The sequence below is a fragment of the Myripristis murdjan genome, chromosome 21 (assembly GCF_902150065.1).
Source record: "Myripristis murdjan chromosome 21, fMyrMur1.1, whole genome shotgun sequence".
Lineage (NCBI taxonomy): Eukaryota > Metazoa > Chordata > Actinopteri > Holocentriformes > Holocentridae > Myripristis > Myripristis murdjan.
In genome coordinates, this window is record NC_044000.1 from 9,963,278 (window position 1) to 9,987,678 (window position 24,401).

At 39.4% G+C, this 24,401-nt stretch overlaps 2 protein-coding genes across 7 annotated transcripts in view; one reads left to right on the plus strand and one right to left on the minus strand.

Annotated features, from left to right (window-relative positions):
- Positions 1-9,031, plus strand: part of col5a2a (collagen, type V, alpha 2a) — a 44,251-nt gene extending 35,220 nt beyond the window's left edge. For both annotated transcript variants that reach the window (XM_030080993.1, XM_030080994.1), the window contains exons 40-54: positions 479-532; positions 720-773; positions 1,092-1,253; positions 1,685-1,792; positions 2,237-2,344; positions 2,462-2,515; positions 2,603-2,710; positions 3,151-3,204; positions 3,633-3,740; positions 4,172-4,225; positions 4,421-4,528; positions 4,855-5,164; positions 5,515-5,696; positions 6,109-6,351; positions 7,437-9,031. In XM_030080993.1, coding sequence (XP_029936853.1) covers positions 479-532; positions 720-773; positions 1,092-1,253; positions 1,685-1,792; positions 2,237-2,344; positions 2,462-2,515; positions 2,603-2,710; positions 3,151-3,204; positions 3,633-3,740; positions 4,172-4,225; positions 4,421-4,528; positions 4,855-5,164; positions 5,515-5,696; positions 6,109-6,351; positions 7,437-7,583 — 1,854 coding nt within the window. In that variant the 3' untranslated portion in view covers positions 7,584-9,031. The remainder of the gene's footprint in view (positions 1-478; positions 533-719; positions 774-1,091; positions 1,254-1,684; positions 1,793-2,236; positions 2,345-2,461; positions 2,516-2,602; positions 2,711-3,150; positions 3,205-3,632; positions 3,741-4,171; positions 4,226-4,420; positions 4,529-4,854; positions 5,165-5,514; positions 5,697-6,108; positions 6,352-7,436) is intronic.
- Positions 9,032-9,370: 339 nt separating this feature from the next.
- The window catches only part of gulp1a (GULP PTB domain containing engulfment adaptor 1a), an 80,719-nt gene continuing 65,688 nt past the window's right edge, over positions 9,371-24,401 (minus strand). For 2 of the 5 annotated variants that reach the window (XM_030081521.1, XM_030081520.1), the window contains exons 4-11: positions 20,813-20,884; positions 17,382-17,480; positions 17,106-17,243; positions 16,503-16,619; positions 15,287-15,373; positions 14,110-14,248; positions 12,173-12,267; positions 9,378-10,348 (exon numbers count right to left, since the gene is read on the minus strand). In XM_030081521.1, coding sequence (XP_029937381.1) covers positions 10,277-10,348; positions 12,173-12,267; positions 14,110-14,248; positions 15,287-15,373; positions 16,503-16,619; positions 17,106-17,243; positions 17,382-17,480; positions 20,813-20,884 — 819 coding nt within the window. In that variant the 3' untranslated portion in view covers positions 9,378-10,276. Of the gene's footprint in view, positions 10,349-11,245; positions 11,257-12,172; positions 12,268-14,109; positions 14,249-15,286; positions 15,374-16,502; positions 16,620-17,105; positions 17,244-17,381; positions 17,481-20,812; positions 20,885-24,401 lie in introns of all 5 variants that reach the window. The other 3 variants (XM_030081522.1, XM_030081519.1, XM_030081523.1) reach the window with 3 other exon arrangements.

Consider the following 24,401-nt stretch of genomic DNA (forward strand, 5'->3'; position numbering starts at 1 on the left):
ACTAAGACACTTAATTCAGGATTCTCTCATTAGTGTTTTAAAGTGAAAGTAGTTGTTTGATACGTTTTCATGCCTTGATGCAAAACAACACAAAACTAGAAGAGTGCACTCAGTAGAGTGCACATCTCCACCAGGCGTGCCTCTCCTTTTCCAGACCATAGGCTACATGCAGTTGCGAAGATTCAGATTATTTAATCTATGGTAACCGTCACTTGCTGACAGGTTAGATCAGCCTCTAACACTTTTTACAGTGTTTTTTCTCCTGTATGTCTTCTCTGTGTTCTTTTGATGTTCTTTGTCACCAAAAAACATGCTCATCCTGGATTTTTTCACCTACGACTTGAGTGAACATAGCCAATAGGATTGATGGTCGAGTGAGCTATAGAGTGAGTTTAGGTGATGTGATGTTGTTTTTACTAATATGCCATTCCATTTCTAATGAAATGTTTTTGTTTTGTTTTGTTTTGTTTTTTTGTAGGGGCCAATTGGTGTTGCTGGACTAAAAGGTGGAAGAGGAACACAGGGTGCACCAGTAAGATAATTTCATTGTTACCAAATAGTTATACCAGCAGCATAAGAAGGGCTTCACTTCCAAATGTTAGATTCATTTATATGCATTTTGTAGCTGGAACTGGATTCTCATTCTCACTCTGGCAGCAAACTTGTCCAATATTTTTTTACCTTAACCTGAGTGCCTCCTATCATCTCTCTGTTCTCAGGGCCCAACTGGTTTCCCTGGATCAGCGGGAAGGGTCGGCCCACCTGGCTCAGCTGTAAGTACTTATTTTGTTTCTTTTTCAAATAATGAGTATGCTACATATGCACAACAGTAGAATAGCAAACCTTAAAATAATTTGCAAAAGAATAATACAGAGTGTTGAAATTTCTACAATTTTATGTTGGCATGTTGGCATGAAGCGACCTATAAAACACATTTAGCCAAAATATAGTCACCTATTCTTTATGGGAAACCTTAGTGCAGGCATGCATATTTGATCAATCATGAAACTACCCACTGTGTATGTATTCTATATGTACTCTACAATACTGCATTCACCTATAAAATGACCAAAATAATCCATATGTGCTAGGGTCCTGTTGGAGAACCTGGACCCCTGGGTCCCCCTGGAAAGGAGGGTCCTCCTGGTCTCCGTGGAGACAATGGATCCCCCGGAAGACAAGGAGAGAGAGGACCTCCAGGACCACCAGGAAGCCCAGGAGACAAAGGAGATTCTGGAGAAGATGGACCCACAGTAAACTAAACACTACTGCAATACTTTCAGTGTGACATTACATTTGAGCTGACTAGCGATCCAGAGTGAATTACTGAGACCAAAAGTAGAATAAGCTTCAATTTCGCTCATATTACAAACAACCACTGTCTGCTGCAACTGATTTTAGAGTTCAGAAAACTTTGTGTAGGCTTGTCAGGGTTGAAGAGTTTTGTGGTTTGAGAAGAAATGTGACATACATTAGTATCCCAGTGTTGAAATAGATCAAAACCACAAATTGCCCCGTTGCTGTTGCTGTAAATTTGATTCTAAGTCACAGTGACAACAAGAACACAGTGCCCCAAGGTTTCAATGGATCTCAAATAGCTGTGGAGATAAAATGGAAATTCACTTGTTGACCATCTACAGAGTACTGAATCTTAACGGTCTGTTAATCGTGATCTCCTTTTCAGGGTCCTGATGGTCCTCCAGGTCCAGCTGGAACTACAGGACAGAGAGGCATTGTGGGACTTCCTGGCCAGAGGGGAGAGCGTGGAATGCCAGGGCTTCCAGGGCCAGCGGTCTGTATCATATCTTATTCAAAGCAAATCCTATATCTACCGGACATTAGCTTTTTTAAAAATGTATTTATTTATTCTTTATTTCATTCATTTATAAAAGAAAAAAAAAAGCAATTTAATATAAATATAAACGTTCCCAGATCTTGAATGAAAGGGAGCAGAAAGAAGAATAATTTTATTTAATCTGTCCCTTTATCCCAAGAAATCCTTCAAGAAAAGCTTCATGTTACCTTCAAGGCTGAGCACCAGTATGAACCATAAGCCTTTTCCTCACTAAGCAGTTGTCAGTATGTATATTATTGGAATATGTCTACAGTATGAGGTTGGTGCTGTGTAACCACTGAGCATACATGAACAGAGGACAGGGTAGTTAGTGTGTAGTTAGTATGCAGAGTGGAATGGTCATTCAAGTGTTTTATTAGATGTTGCATATTTTGTTTTTAGGGTCCACCAGGAAAACAGGGAAACCCAGGAGCACCTGGAGACAAAGGCCCCCCAGGCCCAGTTGGTGTTCCTGGCGCTAACGGACCTCGTGGCGATCCTGGTCCTGATGTATGTGAACGTTTTGAGATTGGTTGCGGTTTCCAAATGGCATCACCGCTAGTGCCTCACACATTCTGCCTCTTTTGAGAGACCTCTGTAGTTGCGCTAACATTTTCTACTCCTCAGGGGCCTGCTGGATCCGATGGCCCACCGGGCAAGGATGGCGTTTTGGGGCAAAGGGTAAGGAAACAGAGAATCCAAATTGGTCTATATATTGCAAGCTAGCTGTATATACTGCAAATGACCAAAAAGTCTTGACTTCTCCAGGGAGACAGAGGAGATCCTGGTCCTGAGGGTTTGATCGGTTCTCAGGGACTTCCTGGCTCTCCAGGTCCTGTTGGTGCACCAGGCGGTGCTGGAAAGAGAGGAGATGCTGTATGTGGAATCCTTTTTCATGTCTATTTTGTGATGCACTATAGAACCTACACAGCGCATTCTGACCCCACTAAACATCCTGATCACCTCGGTCAAGGAGGTCATGATTTTTGTCCCAGTTATTTTGTTTGTCTGTCAGCCAGCAGGATATCCCCAAAACCTAGGAACAGATTTCCATGAAATGTGGTGAACAGACCAAGCCAAGGCCAAAGTCCAACTGATTAGAATTGAATGGTGATCTAGGTCTGGGACTTCCAGCACCAGACAATTATAATTAAGCCATGAATATCATACAGGTATAAGTAATGGCACGGTCAAGAAGGCCTGATAAATTAAGGTTTAAATGATAGGAATAATTTTTAACAGCCAGTTGGAGAATTGTTTCACCTTGGCAGAGGTTTATGTGCCTTCAGGTTTCTCATATTTCTGGTCATTTGCAGGGCTCAAGAGGACCTGTTGGTCCACCTGGCTCAGCTGGAAAGAGAGGATTAACGGTGAGTGTCCAACTGACAACATCTTGAGGTCATGTAGATTATCATTTTTGAGGCATACTGTAACACCTTCTTGAAGAGGTTCATCTGTAGATGAAAGCATTATTTTTGTTTTTGCCATTTTAATCAAACGCATCCCAATATGTTGGTATTTTTCCCTCACAAATAAAATGTTTATATATTTTACTGTAGTTGCAGTTTTGCAAATACTAATGTCCATTTGTTTTATCATAGTAAAAACACATTTATTCAAATGAATAGTGATAAATGCATCCAAATCCATATTGCAGATTACAGAATGAGCACATCGCGTTGTTAGTTGCCATTTTTTTTGTCCAAATTTTAGGGGCCAGTGTCAGAACACAACCACAAAAACATTGTCTTCCTCATTACATGACATTACTCCTAATATGAGGCACTGTATCGTTTAGGGCCCTCAAGGACCAAGAGGAGATAAGGGTGACCTGGGAGACCATGGAGAGAGAGGGCAGAAGGGACACCGTGGCTTCACCGGTTTGCAGGGTCTTCCCGGACCTCCTGTAAGTGAAATTGATGCTGCTATCGAGAACATGTTGATAAGCTTCATCTCCCCTAAGCCCTAGCCCTCATTAACAGTTCTAACTACAGGCTGAGAGACATCAGAGGTGCACTGTATTCACAGTTAAGTTGTATCCCCTGAACAAAGGAAAGGACATCAGGCTGTATTGTTTATTGCAAATTGATTAAGGAGTAATGAAGGCAGCAGGGACCCAGTGGATGGTGCTGGTGGAAATGGAAAATCATTTGGTGCAACTGCAAAGTACAAACATGCACAGCTTCTTGCTTGAATAAAAAAACAACAGCTTATGGTCTTGAGGTGTAGGTGCCTTGTTATGTTTATGCGCTGGAACATCTTATGTCTAATTATTGATGAATACATTTAGCAATATTTTCAGATAGTAACAACTGTTCAAATCTCCCCCTCCTTTAGGGTACAACAGGTGAGCAGGGCGCACCAGGAATCATTGGACCAAGTGGCCCAAGGGTAAATGCAACAGATACATTTATAACACGATTTTCTGACCAAATTTAACGTCAGATATTTCAAAACAACATATTATTCTGTTCATATAAACTGAAATCACTTTGCATGGAAAGGTCTTTTAATGTCAGCAATAGTTATGGAGTGAAATTTTTCATTTCAAGATAAGCTAACAATCTCTGATGAAATACTGTGCAGGGCCCCCCTGGACCAATTGGGCCTCCAGGAAAAGAAGGATACGTTGGACAGCCAGGGCCGATGGGACCTCCTGGAACACGTGGAATCACTGGTGAAATTGGACCAGAGGTAACGCCCTGTTGTTAAACGCAGCAGCACTGAAACTGTGTTGATACCTGGTAATGGAATGCAACTGAGAAACAATTTGCAAAAACAGAACAAAATAATACAAAAAAAATTAAGCAGAGAGATTTACATTTGTTGGGAAATAATTTTGATTTCTCTTTCATTTCCTGTGAGGCAGACATACTAAATGATGTCTAGACAGAGAACAGCTGTTAAAGAAGCCTCACATCGGTCATTAAACGGATGAAAGTCTTTTAAACAAAAGTAACTTGCGCAGGCAATAAACAGCATTTGTTCCTGCAAAAACACGCACATTCTTCAATCTGTAGGGCCCCCCAGGAGAGCCAGGACCCCCAGGCCCTCCTGGTTCCCCAGGACCCCCCACGGCAGCTATGGACGACCTGTTTGGCGGACCTGACGATTATGACTCCGGCCCTCCACCTCCTCCAGAGTTCAGCGAGGATGAGGCTCTGCCCAACAGCAACGGGTCCACCATAGTGCCTGTGGACCCTGGGGTTCAGGCCACCCTGAAGGCCCTGAGCAGCCAGATCAACAGCATGAAGAGCCCAGATGGCAGCAGGAAACATCCTGCCAGGACCTGTGACGACCTGAAGCAGTGCTACCCCGCAAAGAAGAGCGGTGAGTTGGAGTGAATATCACCAGCTAAAAGAAATGTTTGGAAGGATTTTACCCACTGAGCTATTTGAGAGTTACTGACTTGCTTATGGAAAGAGAGGCTTCTTCTTTTATACCTTGATTTAGCAAGATAAATGTGACAAACAGTTTAGAACAGAAGTTCAATAGGCCCACTTTGAAGAGATAAGCTTTGTTTGCGGTGCAGTCTTCCTCGCCTCCTTTCTCTAGCTTTTATGTAACTTCTTTTAAAATCATCAATTCTGCTGTTGCATTCTTGGAAAGATGCTCAAATAAAGCCATCAACTGAATGTCTAAAATGTACAGGAATTCTGATATTTTTCAATGTTATCTAGGTGAATACTGGGTAGATCCAAACCAAGGCAGTGCAGAAGATGCAATCAAAGTGCACTGCAACATGGAGACCGGAGAGACGTGCATTTCTGCCAACCCATCCAGCATACCTCGTAAAGCGTGGTGGAGCTCTTCCAGGAACAAGCCTGTGTGGTTTGGGGCTGACATCAACAGTGGAACACATGTGAGAAGTTGCATTTTGGTGGTGTAATCTGAGAAAAGGGCACAGGCGCTCCATAGCACTGTAGTTCATAAAGTTGTTTAAGGCGTAATAGCAAGCATTTTGCACCTTTCTTCTCACATTTAGGAATAACTGCATCACTAAAATAGTGTTTTGTGATTTGGTATATCTGGATATGTTGTTGTAGTTTAAATATCAGCACAAAATTGTGAGGAAAATACTTTAATGGAGGGTGATACAAGAATTACACTTCACATATTTATTAAAGTACACAGCACAAACACCCAGGATGCCCAGGATCTTCCACCCCCTTACCCCAATTAGTATGCCAACTCACATTTTTAGCAGTCATATTAGCAATGGTACAACCTGTTGGCTACAAAATGATCTAACTTCACTTGCTTTATGGTTTTAGTTCGCTTATGGCAACAAAGACCAGCCAGCAAACTCCGTCACGGTCCAGATGACATTCATCCGCCTGCTCTCCAAGGAGGCATCCCAAACCATCACCTACCACTGCAAGAACTCTGTGGGCTACAAGGATGAGAAGACTGGCAACTTGAAGAAGGCTGTACTCCTCAAGGGCTCCAATGATCTGGAGCTTAAAGCAGAGGGAAACAGCCGGTTCAGATATACCGTGGTGGAGGACACTTGCTCGGTAAGCTGTCACAACATTTCAGCAGAGGCTTGGTCTGAGCAGTCACCTGTTTTTGTGCATTCATTTAGCATTGGATTAAAATGGTTACATTAATGTGTGTGCCTGTAGGTATTGTTTTTAAGCCATTTCCTCTTAAAAAAAAAAAAAAAAAAAAAAAAAAAAAGTATTGTGGGATGCTCATTGAACAAATGCTGAGTGAGTCAGAAAACATATATCTAAGGACACATTTGACACCAGCAACATCCAGGGCCCCATCCAGCACCCATGTTGAATAAACGGCAAATGCACTTGTGCCCAGCTGTGTGCCCATGGGCGTATTGGTGTTAGAATGAGGCGTGGTCAGGTGCATTGTTGGTGCATTGCTATTTTCAGGCGGTTGACAGTGATTGCATGTTTGACCAACACAAACCAGGTCTAAAGACAAGGGTGCAGCATTTTACTTGCTGCATTATCAAGACAGTAATGCACGCCTACACAGGCAGGTGCACAACTCGCATAAACTCTGCTTGTTACACACACAGGGACGCCGGCTTTGCCTCAGAGAGATTTGATGGAATCCTGCTGTTGTCATAAATGATCTGCTCATGTGCTTTCACTTCCTGCAGGGGAAGATCAGTTGCCTCTGCGGAGAAGTGTTCCTTCTTACTGGGCAATTCATTATAATAGCAATCCAATCCTTTAAAATGGAAGAGGGCACTCTGATCGGTTTATTGCATGTTATGCCCAAAACACACCCATGATTTATTAAGAGACTAAATACAACCCTTTTCAAAGCACACGCCTGGTGCATCGACCATTTTGCTGCCGTTAAAATAGCAAAAATGGACGTTGACACACCCTCAATGTATTTGCACTATACACTTCAGACCATACGCTTCATCTGATGGTTAAATTAGAACCTCCAGTGTTCAGTTTCTTTGAGCAAGAGAGGAATCCCAACCCACTTTGTCAAGGCTGCCCCTTGTCCCCCTGCACTTTGTCCCTTCACTATTGGCATGCATGGGGATATGGAAAATAATAAAGTCATGATTGTAATTGCATTTCTAGCACTTTAGAACTTTTCTTCTGTTTCTCTCTTTTTACAGCAAGCTAACGGCAACTGGGGCAAGACAGTGTTTGAGTACAGGACACAGAAAACAGCAAGACTTCCCATTGTGGATGTTGCCCCTGTGGACATAGGTGGCCCAGACCAAGAGTTCGGGATTGACATCGGGCCTGTGTGCTTCTTGTAAATCCAGCAGCAGGGATGTATTGAAGAGAATCCTGAGACTATTGAACTGACAGCTGACGTGATCAGCCACATTGTACATACAAGTACTGAGAACTATTGTGGCCCTGTGGCAAGATATTTATTGTGCCTTTCAAATGATTTCAAGACATCGAAGATTTGTAAGGTAGATGAATGTTTGAAATTTACATAAAACAATTGGTAAAAATCAGAATCATTCCTTTGTCTTGTTTTAAATGTTTGACTTTAAGCTTCAAGCATTTTGAGGCTAACTATACTTTGGTCCAAAGAGCTTACCCATTAATGGCAAGTTGTTATTTCACAAAGGTCAAGGAAGCTACCAAAGATTTATCAATATGAATGCTTTAAAATGATAACTCTAACTGCTGTTCATAGGCCCGGAACAATCCCACAAAATCAAATGATTTATCCCCAACACTATGATCTACTCCTTTTCATAGATTTGTCTATTTTCTTTGTTATAACACGTGTTTGAATATAAAATGAAAGTTGTGGTGCTATTGAGGAAATGAATACAGCTGATGATGCGTTCATTGGCATAGGTATTTTCTCTGTTTCTCAAGACAGTTTTGATAAATCTATTTCTGTATCCAGTTATTTTAACTCTGTACTGACCACATAGAACATTAAAGATACATTAAGACTGTCGATTCCTCAGTGTTAGCTACCTCGTTTCCGAAACTGAGATACGATGACATTACATGTAAATCTTTTTCACAGGTGCTGTTTTGTAAGTAGTGTGATCTGCATGCACTTCTCCCCGCTACATGTTAGGGCCGGGTTGGGGATGCCAATAAAGATCTTTCTGTCAATTTTGGCGAGGTGAAATTGGTGTTGTGTGAATGGTGTGCAGTAAATTGTAAAATCTTTCTTCAAGGATTGCAATAAGTTACGGTAACCCTAGCACAGAATGTTATAATCTTATGCATGTCAGTTCCCCCCTTCTCAGTATCCTGGATTTATATGCTCTTGAAATCCTTTTATAACAACTTTTAAGAATAAGGAGGCTTTGGCTGCCTGTCTGCTTTATGTATTTCTTGCTATGCAAAAAATTAAACAAAATGCTTGTTTATCCCCAAAGTTCTTGTCATATTAATTCAGGTTTTATGAGGTTAGGTTTTATTGGGTTTTAGGTTTTATGTTTTTGCACACTGACATTTTGTGGAATGAAAGCCTTTATTTCTGTTCTTAAAATAGTTTTGCAATTGTGTTTAATGTGAGCTGTTTGTATTAGTCTTACATTTGAATGTGCTTTACATAGTTCTATTGTGACCGTTTGGTTCAGATTTCTTTTGTTTGAGGCAACGTGATTTGAATGAGTATATTTATTATAGATTTCAAACGTGTACATATTCTCTTTTCCACGGCTTAACTGCCTGCTAACACCCCAGAGGCAGAGAGGAGGGGACTTTCCATACTGGAAGCACATGACTTTCATCCTTTGAAATAAATATTGAAAATACTTCTCTCTGCCTGTTCTTATTTGAGAAGTGTTTATTTGGTCCCTGTTAAATTTTTGGGTTAAATTTACCATAACAAAATATTTCCAGCCTCCAGAGGGTATGCAATGCGGAGACGACGCAGAACACAGTCAGTGGGTAATGAAGCTGCACAAAGGTGATGTTAGACCACAGAATTAACATGCTGATATGGCGCCTGAGAAGACTGAAGACCATGGAGGAGTGGACTAATCCTGAAATGGCATCTCCAGCTGCCTAGCATAACCACCAAGACATCACACGTGGAGTTATGAAACATTTGGAAATGGGTAATTCTTTGGAGAGAAAATGCATTTCAAAACAGGAGCCTGAAACATAACAGCTTCAGAAAGTCAGTTCCAATAAACATTTTTAAAGGTACAGAATCAATGACTGATTTTTTCTGCAGTAACATTTTCTTTAATAACTGTAACAGCAAAGTCATTTTGCATACAAAGTAAAATAATGAGGATAGTACTGTATATGAACAGAGGTTTCCAAAAAAAGTGCTTTCTGGTGCAAGACGAGAGAATACTAACATAATAAAAAAATAAAAATAAAAAAAAAAAAAAAGTAAAGAAATGACAATACAAGTAAATACTGAAACGGCAATTAACCTGTTAAGATGCAAGAAAATTACACAATTCAATGCCAAAACAACAGATGAATAAATCAGTAAATCAAAACAATTGGAATGGATTAATTACAATCAGCTACATAATGTGTAAAAACAATGTTAGGTAAAAGAAGCTATGTAAAATCATGGGTACGCTGGAGGTTTGTCGTGTTAATCAGATAGATTCCATTTTATGTCTGAACAGGTCGAGTTTGGCATACAACCAGGAATGTGCAGAATTAAAATGGTGCATATTCAATGGGAGAGTCTACACAGAAACTGTATCATATGAAAATTCTGCCACAGAGTGTACCATTGGACATATTGTACTATATACATCCTTCATTGCCTGTGCAAGCAAAGGTTCTCAAAACTACTCCTTCCATATGTGTTTTTACAAAAATAGTTATTTTCTAAAACAGATCTGAATTTACCTTGTCATATCGAAAACCAAATCTAAATGCAAATACATATAAACCTCAAGATGAAAACATTGACATCTTGCCTTAACTGTGGAGCGGATTTTGGCACTTTCTCATACAAATGAGTTAAAAGTACAGAACGAAGAGCATCTTCTTGGCATCAGCAGCGACTGTCTAGAGGATCAAGAGAGAAGACAGTGCCCTCTAAGGTTAGTCCCATTTTGAACCCCTCCTGGAAGACAAGCGGGAGAGGAGCAGTGAGAAGCACTGACCCAGAAACCAACCTGCTCTGCAAAAGACAACACTTCACAAGTAATGTGATAAGATGAAGCTGTCAAAAATGTTTTTAGAGAAGCAATTGTTACAAAAGTCTACAAACCTCTGAGCATGAAAGAGAAGACAGAATAGAGAACAAAACACTGGCGATCTTTCATGCGTGGTCATGCAATATGCTGGCATGAATCCAGATGGCAGATGTATTGACGAAAAGTGTTTCCGAAACTGCAGACACCTTAAGGGTCTGATTTTAATCACAGAAGTCAAAGGGTTATTTGCCAGCTACCAAAAACAGCTTGATAAAAATCTCACTAAAATGGTCACATTTATGTAGAAAAAACACAACTTTTATCTACTGAGGCAAATAGAAGAAGAAATACAGAAACAAAAAAATCTCTGGAAGAATAAACATTTCATGGAAAAGTAATCAAAATTCAAACTTCTGGATTCATCATCTATGCATGGACTGCTGTGATGTATGATAATATATATATATTTTTAAATCTCCTGACAGTTGTAAAAACACACATGTGCTGTGTATGCAATACATTACATGATATGTTTGCTCATGTAAACAAGTAAGCCAGTATTTTCCATAGAGGAAATTGAAGCAGCTGACCAACTACAGATGGCACTGCCACAAGCGTTCTGTGAGAATGTAAACAATTTGACCCTATTGAGCAATAGAGTAAATGTTTTAGAGCAGTTGGAGGAGCTGCATTTACATAGCTGTGGTTTTTGTAGACATGATATCATGCAGCAGGATTAAAGGCATGCAAGACCAAGACAAAACCACAATCACTGCCAAAACAGAGGGGGAGGTTGAGGGTCAAATTAAAGGAAAAGTACAAACCATCTCTGACGCTGCAAGTAGGAAGAAAAAGAGATGGACAGGGATTGTTACTGAAGGTTTGTGGGCAGGAAGCGGAGGGAAGAGGAGTTTACACTAGAAAAGTGTGCCAGTATAACACTGCCTCCTACTGGCCATTCACAGCTACAAAACTGCACATCAATTTTGCACACAAAGAGCCAAGCAAAGGCAGGTTTGCTGGCACATGCAAGTTTTGGCTAAATGCTCAGTTCCTGAAGACAATATTTTGTAATTGTTCAGCTCAGTGCGATGCAGCTGCATGCTTGAAAAAAGGTGTGACTGCTGTGGGTCAGACATGTTGTCTTTGTAATCAAAGTTGGATTAAATGTCAACACAGGTTATGTCACCTGTGATCTGATGCAACTCATGCATGGCAAGATATGAACATATAATACAAAAACATATTCTACTACAGTATTAAATGTATTCTCAGTATAAAGGACAAGACTGAAATCCTTGCCATACTGCACACAGTTAAAGACCTGCCGTTGTTCATATAGATACTAAATACGTTATTGATCCCCGAGGGGAGGCTGGGTAAATCAAATCTTAAAATTCATATGTCTGGGCTATTCATACAGTATATGGCTCCATCACATAATTACAGTTATATAACAATGCTCCTTCAATAGGTACATTGACCTTATCACTGAATGCTTGTCATGTATTTTAATGAAATGTCCTTGCATGGATGTAAACAAAACTGAATGAAACATAAAATATTTAACATGCTCAATACAAGTAAAATATAAGTTTTTTGTAAATCTGAAACTGAACAAGTACTGAAGACAGAGAATAAAACTGGGATGAACCTGGGTTGCATGCAAAAAAATATTAACCATACCACTTACAGTTAAACAAACAAATAAAATGTTTTAAGAAACGTGAATTTCACAGATATGCGCTCACCTGCATCTCATCCAGTTTTGACTGAATATCTGGAGGGAAATCAGCTGCTCCACAAGTGAAGGGATCAAATGGCTCAGCACCAAATAGGTCTTTCCCTAAAGACAGACAGGCAGCAGACAAAAACACACAACTTCAGTTTCCTTTGTGTTGACTAAGCAGCAAAAATATCCTCATTTTAGAATGACTCTAAATCTGTGCTTTGCTTTTCCTCAGATATTGGATTAAAAACATTTTGAAGCCTAAGAAAAGTAAGATATCATGTAAAAGTTTTACATGAGACAACACTTAGAAATTATTTCTTTGTGTATAATTTCTATTTGTTTTCATGCAATTTCAAATTCTGCTGAAATAGTATTTTTTTTTAATTTATGGTTGCTTGGTAACATTTTCCAGATTTCTACAGTACCCTGAAAGATGCTTTATTGCACCTTGCAACTTTTTGTGGAATGTGAGAAAGAGAACAAAGTAAGACAGAAAAAATATGCAATAAAACTCATATAGACAAACAAGTTGTCATGTAATCAATGCAGCAGTGCAGAGAGATTTCCTTTGGCGATGTCCTGAAACAGTTTATAGTGTTGCTTGAAAAGGTGCTCAGTATATCACAGCCTTTCATGCAGTTTACTGAAACATCAGTGATTTAATGAATCATTTATAGGGCAATACCACTTAGTTTAACCCACTGCATGTACTTCTACCTCTAGGACGGTCCAATCAACCTTTGAAAAACAGTGAACAAGTCTATCCAGAGACCAGAACTAAAATCAAAACCCATGATACCTTTACTTAGATTTTTGGTCCATCCAAAACCAAAATGCCACATTACAAATGTGGTATATATCATGTTACAGTATTAAATACATGACTATCAAGTGACAATATGACTACTCACCACTGTTCTGCAAGTCACAATTAAGTCTCAAATCCTGGCACTCAAGTCCAAAGTCCCAAGTCAAGACTGACAAGTTCAAGTCCAATGCCCAGTCCTAAACTTTGAGGTTTGACTCCTTGACAAGTCATAATGTCCTCTTTAGGGATGCACCGATCCGATATTAGCATCAGATATCGGCACAGATATCAACATTTTACCTGGATCAGGTATCTGTAAAAGCAGCCGATCCGTAAGACCGATCCTTCCCCTTTAAATCTTTGCGACATGGGTCACGTCATACGGCACGTGTGCCGCATGCCATGACAGTTGATTGACTTGAGTTGCAAACACAAGCAACATGGAGCGAACAAAAGGGTCTGCGATATGGAGGTATTTCACCCTTAGCATGCCAAACTAGCTCGACGGCAGTTTGCAATGCATGTAAAATGGATGTTGCCAGGGGTGGTGGTAGCACTGCCAGATATAATACCACAAATTTAATCAAGCACCTCCAGAAACACCACGCGAAGGAGGAGTTCCAGCAGCTGAACAGATCAAAGGGAGCCGCCGCTGCTGTTGAGGTTTGTAGCTTCTTAAATCAACAATATCGGATTGGTATCAGCTACGTAAGGCCCCGGCATCGTTATCGGCATCGGAACTGAAAAAGTCGGATCGGTGCATCCCTAGTCCTCATCACCAATCTTAATTTTATAATTTCATATTTTATTTTGTCTCTGCCTGCCCTGTATATGTAAACTGCATATGATTCATTATCACACCCCATTTTAACTTGCTCATCTATCTTAATTGCAAATTATCAATTTGGGTAATAAAAAAAAGCCCTGATATGTCAAGGCATTTCTGCCCTTAGTTTATTCCACACAATGGCAGGGCCTACTTCATGTGTGAGTTCATTATTTTCTTCTTTCTCTCACAACTGACTGAAGTCTAAGTCAAGTTGTAAGTCTTTCTTGATTTTGTCAAAAGTGTAAAGTCATCAAATTTGGGACTTGAGTCCAAGTCAACTCCAAGTCATGTGACTCGATTCCACACTTATGCTACTCACTTATATCTGGTGGCAATGTCGTTGGTGGTGGAGGTGGGCAGCCGTTGCTGGCTGGAATGGGCACCAGGGGGGTCACAGGGGAGAAGGGGACCATGTCAAAAATGTCTGTTGACTGGGGTTTCATGGAGATACTTCCTGCCTGTAATAAAATTATGAAAACAGTTGAGACTCTGAGAGTAAGCAAAGACTAAATTCTTAGTAGTAAGCTTGCCTGTGCACAGACTAAAGGAGTAATTCTACACAAAGAGCAGTACAGCAAGAGAGGAAACAGTGGAGAGAAAGGCGGGAGATCATATCAAAAGAGCGCAAGTACATAGAGAAAGAACTGAGGAGCAGAGAGAAGAGAGAAAAGTAGAGGATGTTTACGCGAGGCCGCGGGATGCTGCATCCCTCGGGGGGCTTAGGAGGAAGGAGAGCAGGTTTGGCAGGCGGAGGGGTTAGTAGCCCGATGGAAAGGTTGGACTCTGGTGAACTCATAGGAGTGAGCGTGACAGAGGAAATTTCCAGACAGGAGAGCGACTTGATGTTGTGACACCAGAAGAGAGAGGAGGGTCTCTGCAGCATGTACGCTTCATTAGTCGAGTTTATGTGCAGCAGCTGAGAAAAGACCGCAGATAGAAAATGACTAGCAATGGACAGTATTACTCAGTCTTGTATAATTGGAGAAGAGAGGGTAATTGCATTCGCAGGAGGCTGCCGCGGGTTCTGGCAATTGCACCAATTAGGTGGTAAACATATCACATTTTTCATCAAACCAATCAGGTGTGTAATTGCTTTGCTTCAGACAAAGCTTAGACCCCTACCAACTCCCTACAGATAGAATTGGCCACCCCAACCTGAGCTTTGAATACATGCATTTTAAACAGTGAAACAGAGTGGATATCAGAGAAACCCAATTGTCCTAAAAATCTTTGAAAAATTACTGCGTGGAGTGTTTAAATATTCTAGGTTGGATTGTTGTCAGCTCTTATAATTAAAGATTGTACTGGCTGAGACCTTTGGGTGATGTGTACCACTTCAATTTCAAATGATGTGGGATGATATTACACTGGTATTAGTTCCTCAAGCTACTTCAGAACTAAATTTTTACAGTTCATGGTAATTTGAGGAAAATGTAACTTTTTGGAGGCAGTCGAACTGCTGGAGAGGGGTGTATATAAATGTAGTTCATCCTTACTGGTGGCACATGAGCTATCATCAGCTGCTCTTCAAGATCTTGGAGCTGTTTCTTTAGCTCTGAGTTTTCCGTTTCCAGTTCTTGAATCTGTAAAGACCAGGTCAACAACTGAGTGGTTTCATTATATCAAGCCCAATCTTCTACTTTAATATGGTGCCTGCCTGCAATTGAAAAATTAAAGCTATATGGAAGTTTATTAAAAAAAGTTGCCCCTATATGTTGTTGAGCTCAATTTAAGTCTATATTCTGACACTTTGTAGAACATGCACCTTCTGTTTTTTAACCTTCCCGTTCATGTGTCGTGCGTTCACAAAATGACTCTCAGAAACACAGCTGTAATGTAATGACTCAAACAGTGTCACACAAGGAAGTGGTGGTTATTTTCCTCTTTTTAATGCTGACTGCTGAATTTTCAAAATATAACTGTTTGAGTGAAAAAGTGGATCTGGTGATCCAGAAAATCCAGAATGTAAATCCAGTGAACATTAATCTACTTTCTCACTGAAAGTTATATATAAAAGTATGACCGCCGCTACCTTACGTGATCCTCTTTGAGCTATGATTGTAACTTGTTCATATTTTAGTTACAACTGTGTTTTGAGCATCATTTTGTGAACACAACACACATGAACGGGGAGGTGAAAAATGTAAGATCTCTGTTCTACAGCGAAACTGAAACAACAAATCCAGGCAAATGTTTTACTAAATGTCCTTACCACTTTAATTATAAAAGACCAACTTGAATCTGAGGTAGAATTATCTTAATGAGTTTTACTTGAGCCTGGAAAACAGCCCATTAAGAGGCCCTATCTTGAACAATTCTACCTCTGAGTAGAAGTCTTCTTCACTGCAGATTTTTAATTCACTACAAATGCAAAGTAACCTTAGAATCCGGTTTTCATGTTTACCTACCACACGTTTAGCTATCACATTCAGTCAGTCATCAACACCAAATTTCAGAGTGGCTGAACTGTCTTCTACTTTCTAAATCACTATGTAAATAAAGCCATTTGAGAAGCTATGCTATTTCGGTGGGGGGCACCATAATGCAATTATGAACTGGGCCTCTGACAATATCACAACACTAAGATTCATTACATTCATTTTTAAAAACAATAAAACAAACTCTGTTAATGATTAACGAAACTGACAATATGACAGCACAGTGGTACTAATTTTCGAAGTAAATTACGCCCCCCCACAGTCGAAGCCTCACCCTTTTCTGTAGGCTTCCTATCTGTTTCCTCGTTTCCACGTCTTTACCACCAGACTCCAGGAACTTCTTATATGCCAGGTCAAAGGCTTGGCCAATTGTTAGGGTTATCTCTTCTGCCTGAACACAGAAACAACAAAAGCCCTCTTGTGAGACTGCTCATGTTACGGTCAAATTATTATCTACATTTTAAACTATGATTACAGCTACCTTATATGCTGAAAATACTGTTTCTGTCAGTATTTCTGTCCTGTGCTCTTTGAAATGCATTGTGATGAGCCCATTCTGTTAACAGCACTTTAAAAATAAATTTGACTGGACTTAATGAAGTCAATATATCAATGTCAATACTTAATTATATGCACCATTAGTTTGAGTGAATGCAATCAAAGCTGAAGATAATGCTCTACACTTTATCAATGTTGAAAAACGAGCCTGCACTATCAACACAATATGAGGATATACTGCATAATACAGTATTAACATACAATCAACCATTTACCATAATCAGCATGGTAAATATGGATAATATTTGACTCCCTGAATTTAAAAATAAACAAATAACTAAATAAGAGTTTAAAAATGAAAGCTGTGGATTTTTCTTACACATTTCTCACTGTCAAACACATAGCAGAGGTGTTTGTTGGACTCTGAATCTTTACAGATGAAGGTAAATATCCTTTTATCAGTTTTGTCATCTGCACAGAAGGATATCCTATGTAACTGGCAGTTATACTGCACATCCTGGAACACAAAGACAAAAAAGTCAGTAAAATCTTTGTAACACTTGACTTTCTTCTTTTTCAATAAGAGAAGATAAATTTAGGTATCCCAGAGTGCATTTCTCCATCACAATGGTCAGATACAGTAGATTGTACTCACTTTTGTCTTGGGATCTAGTATCTTCACTCCATAAATGGAGATTTGCAACTCCACCTTAGGGATCTTCTGCCCCTCTGACTTCTTGATATGCCTTTGAAACTGCCAATTGGAGAAATTACCAATGTAAAAAATATGTATATTGTCACGCGCAGTTATTGCTGTTACAGTAAAGTGTGATGGTAAAAATGACTGAATGACAGAGTTTTGTATCAAATCAAACCTGTTTAAACATTTAAGAGCATAAACAAGCTCTCATGATTTAGTGCAACTGCACTCTTTAGGAATATCTTTAAAAAATACTGGCATAGTGCATGTATTTAAAAATGTTTAATTCGTTTGGCACATCAGGAAGGGACATGATATTCCAGCCAACGCGCTTTTTCTGATGACAATAAACAGCAAAGGCAGTATGTCATCTTTGAAGGGCACGAAAAAAAATTTGCGAAGGGAAATGTAATCATTAGAGATTTGCATTTTCACAGACATGGCAAAGGGAAATGAAACAAATCTGTCAACCAATTATTGTGCAGCTCTTTCAAGCATTCCCTAAAACAAATCTAAGTCGACACCTTTCACAGCTAAGGTGCCAACTGACAGAAATATTTACAAGACTTGGCACTGAATTTAGGTCAATAACCAATGAAAATGTCTATTAGAATAAAAGGGGCATTTATATGTCAGCCTGACAGACAATGTATCATCAGATGTGACATCCAATAAGGAAATGGCCTTGGGGGAAGTTGATAACCTCTCTTATTCGTTTCTGGACAAAACAGCTGCCTTCTATATCCAAAGAATGGGAACCATCCCAAAAAAAGTGTAAACTAAAAACCCTGAGAAATCAGAATGACATCAAGTTTTTTAAAAACTTGTATCAAATTTTTTATTTTTATTTTTATTTAATTTTTTTGTGGACCCAGGATTGTTCAAGCAGAAAGTCTGCTGGTGTGAAAGTTTTCAGTCTTGGGTGTGGATCGTTTCATGCAAACCGCATCTTAGGCCTGATATCAATTTGCTCCACAGTTTAGAAGTATAATATTACAGCATAAGTCTGAAGAACGAAGGTTGTGGCTGTGTATGTGTACAGCACTTTATTTGCACCCAAGCATACTTAGTAATTCATTCTGAAAAGAACTGTAACACCAATAAGCAAGAACAGAAGTATGGATTACGTTATGTTTATTAGGAATATTATAAGTGGCAAAAAATGACATTGGTGCGTTTTATGCAAAAAGACTGTTCGGGGGAAAAAAAGTGTGTGAAAGCAAGAAACCTTTGAGAGTAAAAAAAAAAAAAGAAGAAGAAGAAAAAAAAAAAAAGAAAAACAGGAAAACATGCCCAGCTTTATCTAAGGTTCATCATCAGCCCATGAATGAAAGCACCGGACATGGCTGTCGGGTGCTTGTCTCCAAGTTGGATCAAGTTAAATTTAAGACTTGTAACGATTTTTAAAAATCAAAATCTAACCTCAATTTTGCAATTAAGTAAACTGTCAGAATACAGATCTGCACGACTGGGCTGATTTATCAGCGCAACAAAACAGCACAAAAAGAAACTGCAATATTTTGGCGGCCTATAGCACACAGCATTGCATTAAAATGCTTTATTTTAACTGTATTCATTCCTTGTGAGGCAAGGAAATATTAAGGCTTTTCAAAACTATTCCAGGGTGTTGAGACAAGCGGTAACATCTGGGAAAAGCCAACAAAGAAAAAGTAAGCAGTGAGAGAGAAGTGTTAGGGTGACGCATGTATGTGTGTGTGTGTGTGTGTGTGTGTGTGTGTGTGTGTGGTGAGGTGATCTTGTGGGTAAGTTATAGGCTAGAATTCACATTCACTGACCCAGAATGGCATATGTTTGAGAGAAATAGATTTTTTGTCCTGAAGCATGAGCTAATATCCTCCACGGCGATCTCTAAGATCTCATTACTGAAGCACCTTTTTTCTAACTTGTGATCTTTGGAAAGACAACTAGCCAAATGTTAGAGTATCCAAGAAACCAGCCATGGAGACTTGTTCTGCAAATATCCCTCCAAGTTCAAGAGCAATGTAAAAAAGAGGTATGGGATTAGAAAACAAGTCTCCCCTACAAATGGCCTCACAAATTCAACTGCTGGCAGGAGAGGACAGAGGGGAAGCCAGGAGGCGGAGAGGAGGGCCACACAGCTAAGAAGCTGTGGGAAAGTTGTCTTTTGCACAGGTACTATTAGTTAGATTAAATGCCTCTAAAGTTGGGGAATACTTATTAACCCAAGATTTACAGTGGTTCCTTTTTAAAATAATTTTATTAAAGCCAACATCATTTAAGCAAGGCATAATCCAGAATGGCTGAGTCGCAAAACTGAAGACCTCAAATTATTAATCGATTCCAATTTCAGAGGTCATTAAAATACCAGAGTCTGGGATTTGCCCTTTTTAGTTGCATCATCAAGTCCAGAAAGGTGTTAGAAAATGGCACATATTATGGTCTTGACTGCATTCTGTGAAAAAGCTGATTTAACTAATTATGCAGCACAGTAACACAGATAAAACAGTCACTCAAGCATAACTAAAAGTAAGAATTTCAGTAAAAACATCAAAAAAGTAGCGTACCAATCTTTTACGTTCATCCCATTTAAACATGCAGTCAACAACAAAAAGAATATTTTGTGTACACTGAGAACTATGCACATGTATAATGAGCAATAAATAGTTGACATATAACAATTTCTGACACTTTTGAAAAGCTGTTCCAGAGTCAGATCTATGAGTGGATGAGCTCACCTTGGGTCAACTCAAAATGATTGTAACTGAAAAACCAAAACTGGAAAATCTGCTACACACTGCTGTGCATGAGGCATCTGCAACTTGTAATGCAGTCAATAAGTTGTGCCTACTGAAAGGAAAAGAAAGGCCAATGGAGGAAATTAAACACAGAGACAGCATGTCAATGTAAGGCAAGGTGCCTGATTATCCACAATGCAAGACCTTGCAAATTAAGTGACCACAAAAACACCTACACTTCTTAACAGTTTGTTGACTGGGAAAAAAAAAACAAACAAAAAAACAAACAAAAAAACCCAAAACAAAACAGGTGTGTTAATATTAAACAGGGGAAAGAAATCACATGCATTCATGTATCATGATGTGCACTGTTTTACGGTTTAAGGGTTTAATTTTAACTTTTAATGCATATTTGCAGCTTTTTAGTTTTCTTTTAAACATTCATCTACCCAGGGAAGGTGGACTGAATGTTTAATCTGTAACACAAAGCTTATCCGACAGTACATTCGCACTTGGGAGCTGTCCTGTCTAAACCACTGAGCAAATTTGATGGTGGCTAATGAGTGAGCGAGCATTGGTTATTCAATTCCCCTGCCCAGATTTTCCAATGCAATCTGCTCACTCCTGCAAAGTCACTAACCTTTAGGCTGCTAGTGGGAGAAACTGTACCTTTAGCTTTCTGACTGCATCCTTTACAACTTCTGTGCCTTTCGGAGCCTCAACCTCTGTGTTTCCAAGGAACTGGAAGACAACAAAAAAAGGAAAATACATCAATGACAGGACAGAAACAAGAGCAGGGCCACACAAAAATTAAACTATGAGATATCCCTTTGATCTTGAAATTTCAAAAAGGAGTGAGGACAGATTGCATCTAAATATTACAGATAAAAGATTAACACCTCTACATTAGCATCACAAACACTGGCGATATTTGATTTACCATCACCTTGTACTTGTGCTAATCTCATTAAAAGTTCAAATGAATGCAGATTACATTTGTAGGGGGTTATTAATAATGTCTCAGACATAAAAGAGACACACAAAAATGTTGCACATTACATTCTAAGGTACCACTCCATATGCTTTTGAGTACACATTTTCACATATGCACCTAAAGGTGCAAGCAACTACACACATAACACTCTGTCTCTGTCTCTTTCTCACACACACTCTCTCACACACTCTCTCTCTCACACACACACACACACACACACACACACACACTCAGATGGGCCAGCACTTCTGCTGTATTCCAACAGATGGAGCCATTAACCTTTAGGCCTGAACATGGTGCTTTCCATCTGGCAAGTACTCCAGTAATGGTTTCAGTCAGACACTGCCTCACTGCTTCCTGAGCTTAACTTGTGCAGCCTGTTCCAATATCAGACTTCATAAACAGTGGATTTGGCCCCTCAAGGGCTGGGGAAAACAAGACAACAATTTGTCTCACTGGACCAAAGCAAACAGTTCACACTAGCATAGAAGAATCATCTCTGTTCTATTGAAGAATTAAATCCCTGTGAAGTGATTCATGACTTCCCTTTCTTAATGTCAATTTTTTTCCTGAAACCTGGCTTGCAGAAGGTTGCCCCTGTACTGAATGTACAAAACATTAGACACAGCTTCATGATATTGAGTTGCAGACTCCTTTGCACAACAGACATCTCAATTTGTTTCTGATGTTAAAAATCTTCCTCCAACTTGTCTTCTCATGGGTCTACTCAAACCACTAAGAAGGAAATGCAGATAAAGAAGCAGACAGGTCCTCTTTATGTGAATTTCCTCATTTGTGATTTATATAGATTCATTAAGGGAAATCAAAAGGGGATGTGGGAGTGTTTGTAGTCTGCAGGCAATATGTATGTCTTGCACAGTCTGTTTGTGCACAATGTAATATCAGTATAATGGCAGTATTTCCACTACTGTAAGCAGTGGCGAGCACCCTGCCCACCACAAGAACATGGCTGCCCACCAAATTCTGGACATTTTCATCAAATAATTTTTAATTATTGGCCTAAATTTTAGATCATGCAAATCTAGGGTTGCCAAGCATCCTATAAAATACTGCATCATTCTGTAGTAAAAAAAAAAAAAAAAAAAAAAAAAAAAAAAACTTAGGACATGTCACTGCACCAGTGTCACTAAGACAAATCCCTGCACATTTATTATCCACAGAATCTGATTCTGACACGTCATGTTATGAAGGAACTTTTTGGTTTTGGCTGTATTTTTGAAAATTATGTTAGCTTTTTTTTCCCTCTCCTTAAGTTCAGGGGAGGTCCATTGAATAAGCCTGTGGCTTCTTAACCTCTCCTGACACATTGTTTATTTTTCATTATCTGCATTTAATGGTGTCATATGTGTGTGCAAAAAAAAAAAAAAAAAAAAAAAAAAAAAAAAAAATTTCCTGTGTCAGCTACAAAGAACTGCAAGTTATTGATCACTCAGAGAATTATAAAAACAATTAATTAGATGTTTCAAAATGATGTGTAGCTAACTCTAACTGTAGAACATTATTGTGAATAAGCATCAACATGATTTTATGATTTTTATGTTAAAATCTATTTTAACATTTTTATCGTGATATGCAATGAGCTGAGAAACGATACCAAAAACTGCTCTTATGAGTAGAACTGGAAAATAGATGGAGGCTTGTTACAAAAGTGTCAGTATATCGCACTAGTGTGACAAATGTGCTCCATGGACACTTAAGGACACGTCAGGGAATGGCTGTAATTCAAGTGAGCCGGCACTGACAGATGCCCAGAATAGAATGGACTAGCACTTGTTCCTGACCAGTGCATTCTGGGCTACGATTGGGGAGGTTTCACTCGGCAAACCAAGCCTAGAGGCTCATTCATCACTTGGTGCACGCATTCAAAAGAGGAACACTCATGCCCCTAACTCCCTCTGCTGAAATCTCACCCATTAGTTTATAAAGGGACAGTACAATGCACAATACAAAACACAAACACATGAATATAAAACATATTAGACTTTCAGTGTGATCTCACTTTTGATAAGGGCACTCCAAAGAATGGCTTGTGACAACTGGGGATAGCACAGCAGAGAGGTGGGCCCATTAACAGATTTGCAAAATACATTCTGTGGCCACTTTATCAAACAAAACCTCTCTGTTTACACAAACACCTCACGATTCCAGACAATCAGCCAGTGGTAAATAAAGAACAGGCATAAAACACGCAGGAAGGGTTGAGAGGTTTCATTACTTTTAGACTAACTGTTAGAATGGGCAAGATGTATGGTTTAAGTGACTCTGGAGCGACTGTCACACACCAGCTCCTGCAAATTTGAATAGGCCTACCTTTTTGGGTTTTGATGCAGTGATGTGTCAAGAGTTCACTGAAAACAGTGTGATAAACATAAAACACTGAGTCAGCTTAGGTTTTGAGGTTGGAAACACTATGTTCACAGAAGAGGTCAGAGCAGACTGGCAAAACTTGCTCAAGCTACACTAACAGGTGGGCAACAAAGTATGAAAAAAAACAGCTTAGTACAACAGTGATATGCAGATGGGCATCTTGGGAACCTGCAGCAAATGGGCTACAGCGGTAGGAGACCATGCCAGTTCCCATTCCTGTGATCTAAGAAGAAGAAGATAAAGCCTTAGAGCACATATGATCAACAAAGTTGGATGAGCGAAGAGTGGAAAAACACAACCTGCTCTGACAACTGCTGGTTTCTGGTGTGACTTAATGATGCCAGGGTGTGACTTTGCCAAAAAAAAAAAAAAAAAAAAAAAAAAAAAAAGAAAGAAAAAAAATGGCTTCATGCATCCTGGTGTAGACAGTACAGGCTGGTGATCAAAGATTTCTTGGCACACATTTGGCTACTCAGCACCAATGAACCATCATTCAGCACAGCAGCATGCTGCTGATCAGATGAATCCCTGCAAGCCCACAGTCTACCTTTTGTGAAACAGGCACTACCAGGATAATAAGACACAAAGACATGATGCACACATTATTTCAGGACAGGCCCAGGAACATGAAAGTGACTTCAGTGGTATGCACAGTCCCTAGGTTTTTACCTAATAGCATCTTTTAGATCAGCTGGCGTGTCAAAAAATATGTAGCGACTAAATGATGTTATTACACATGGACAAAGATCTAAGTGGAATATTTATAGCACCTTACTGAATCCTCAGAGAATTCAGGCTATTTTGGAAACAAAATGGGCCCCACTGTGTGCTACATACAGTAGATGCTGTCAGTACAATGGGCTCTGAGTGTATACT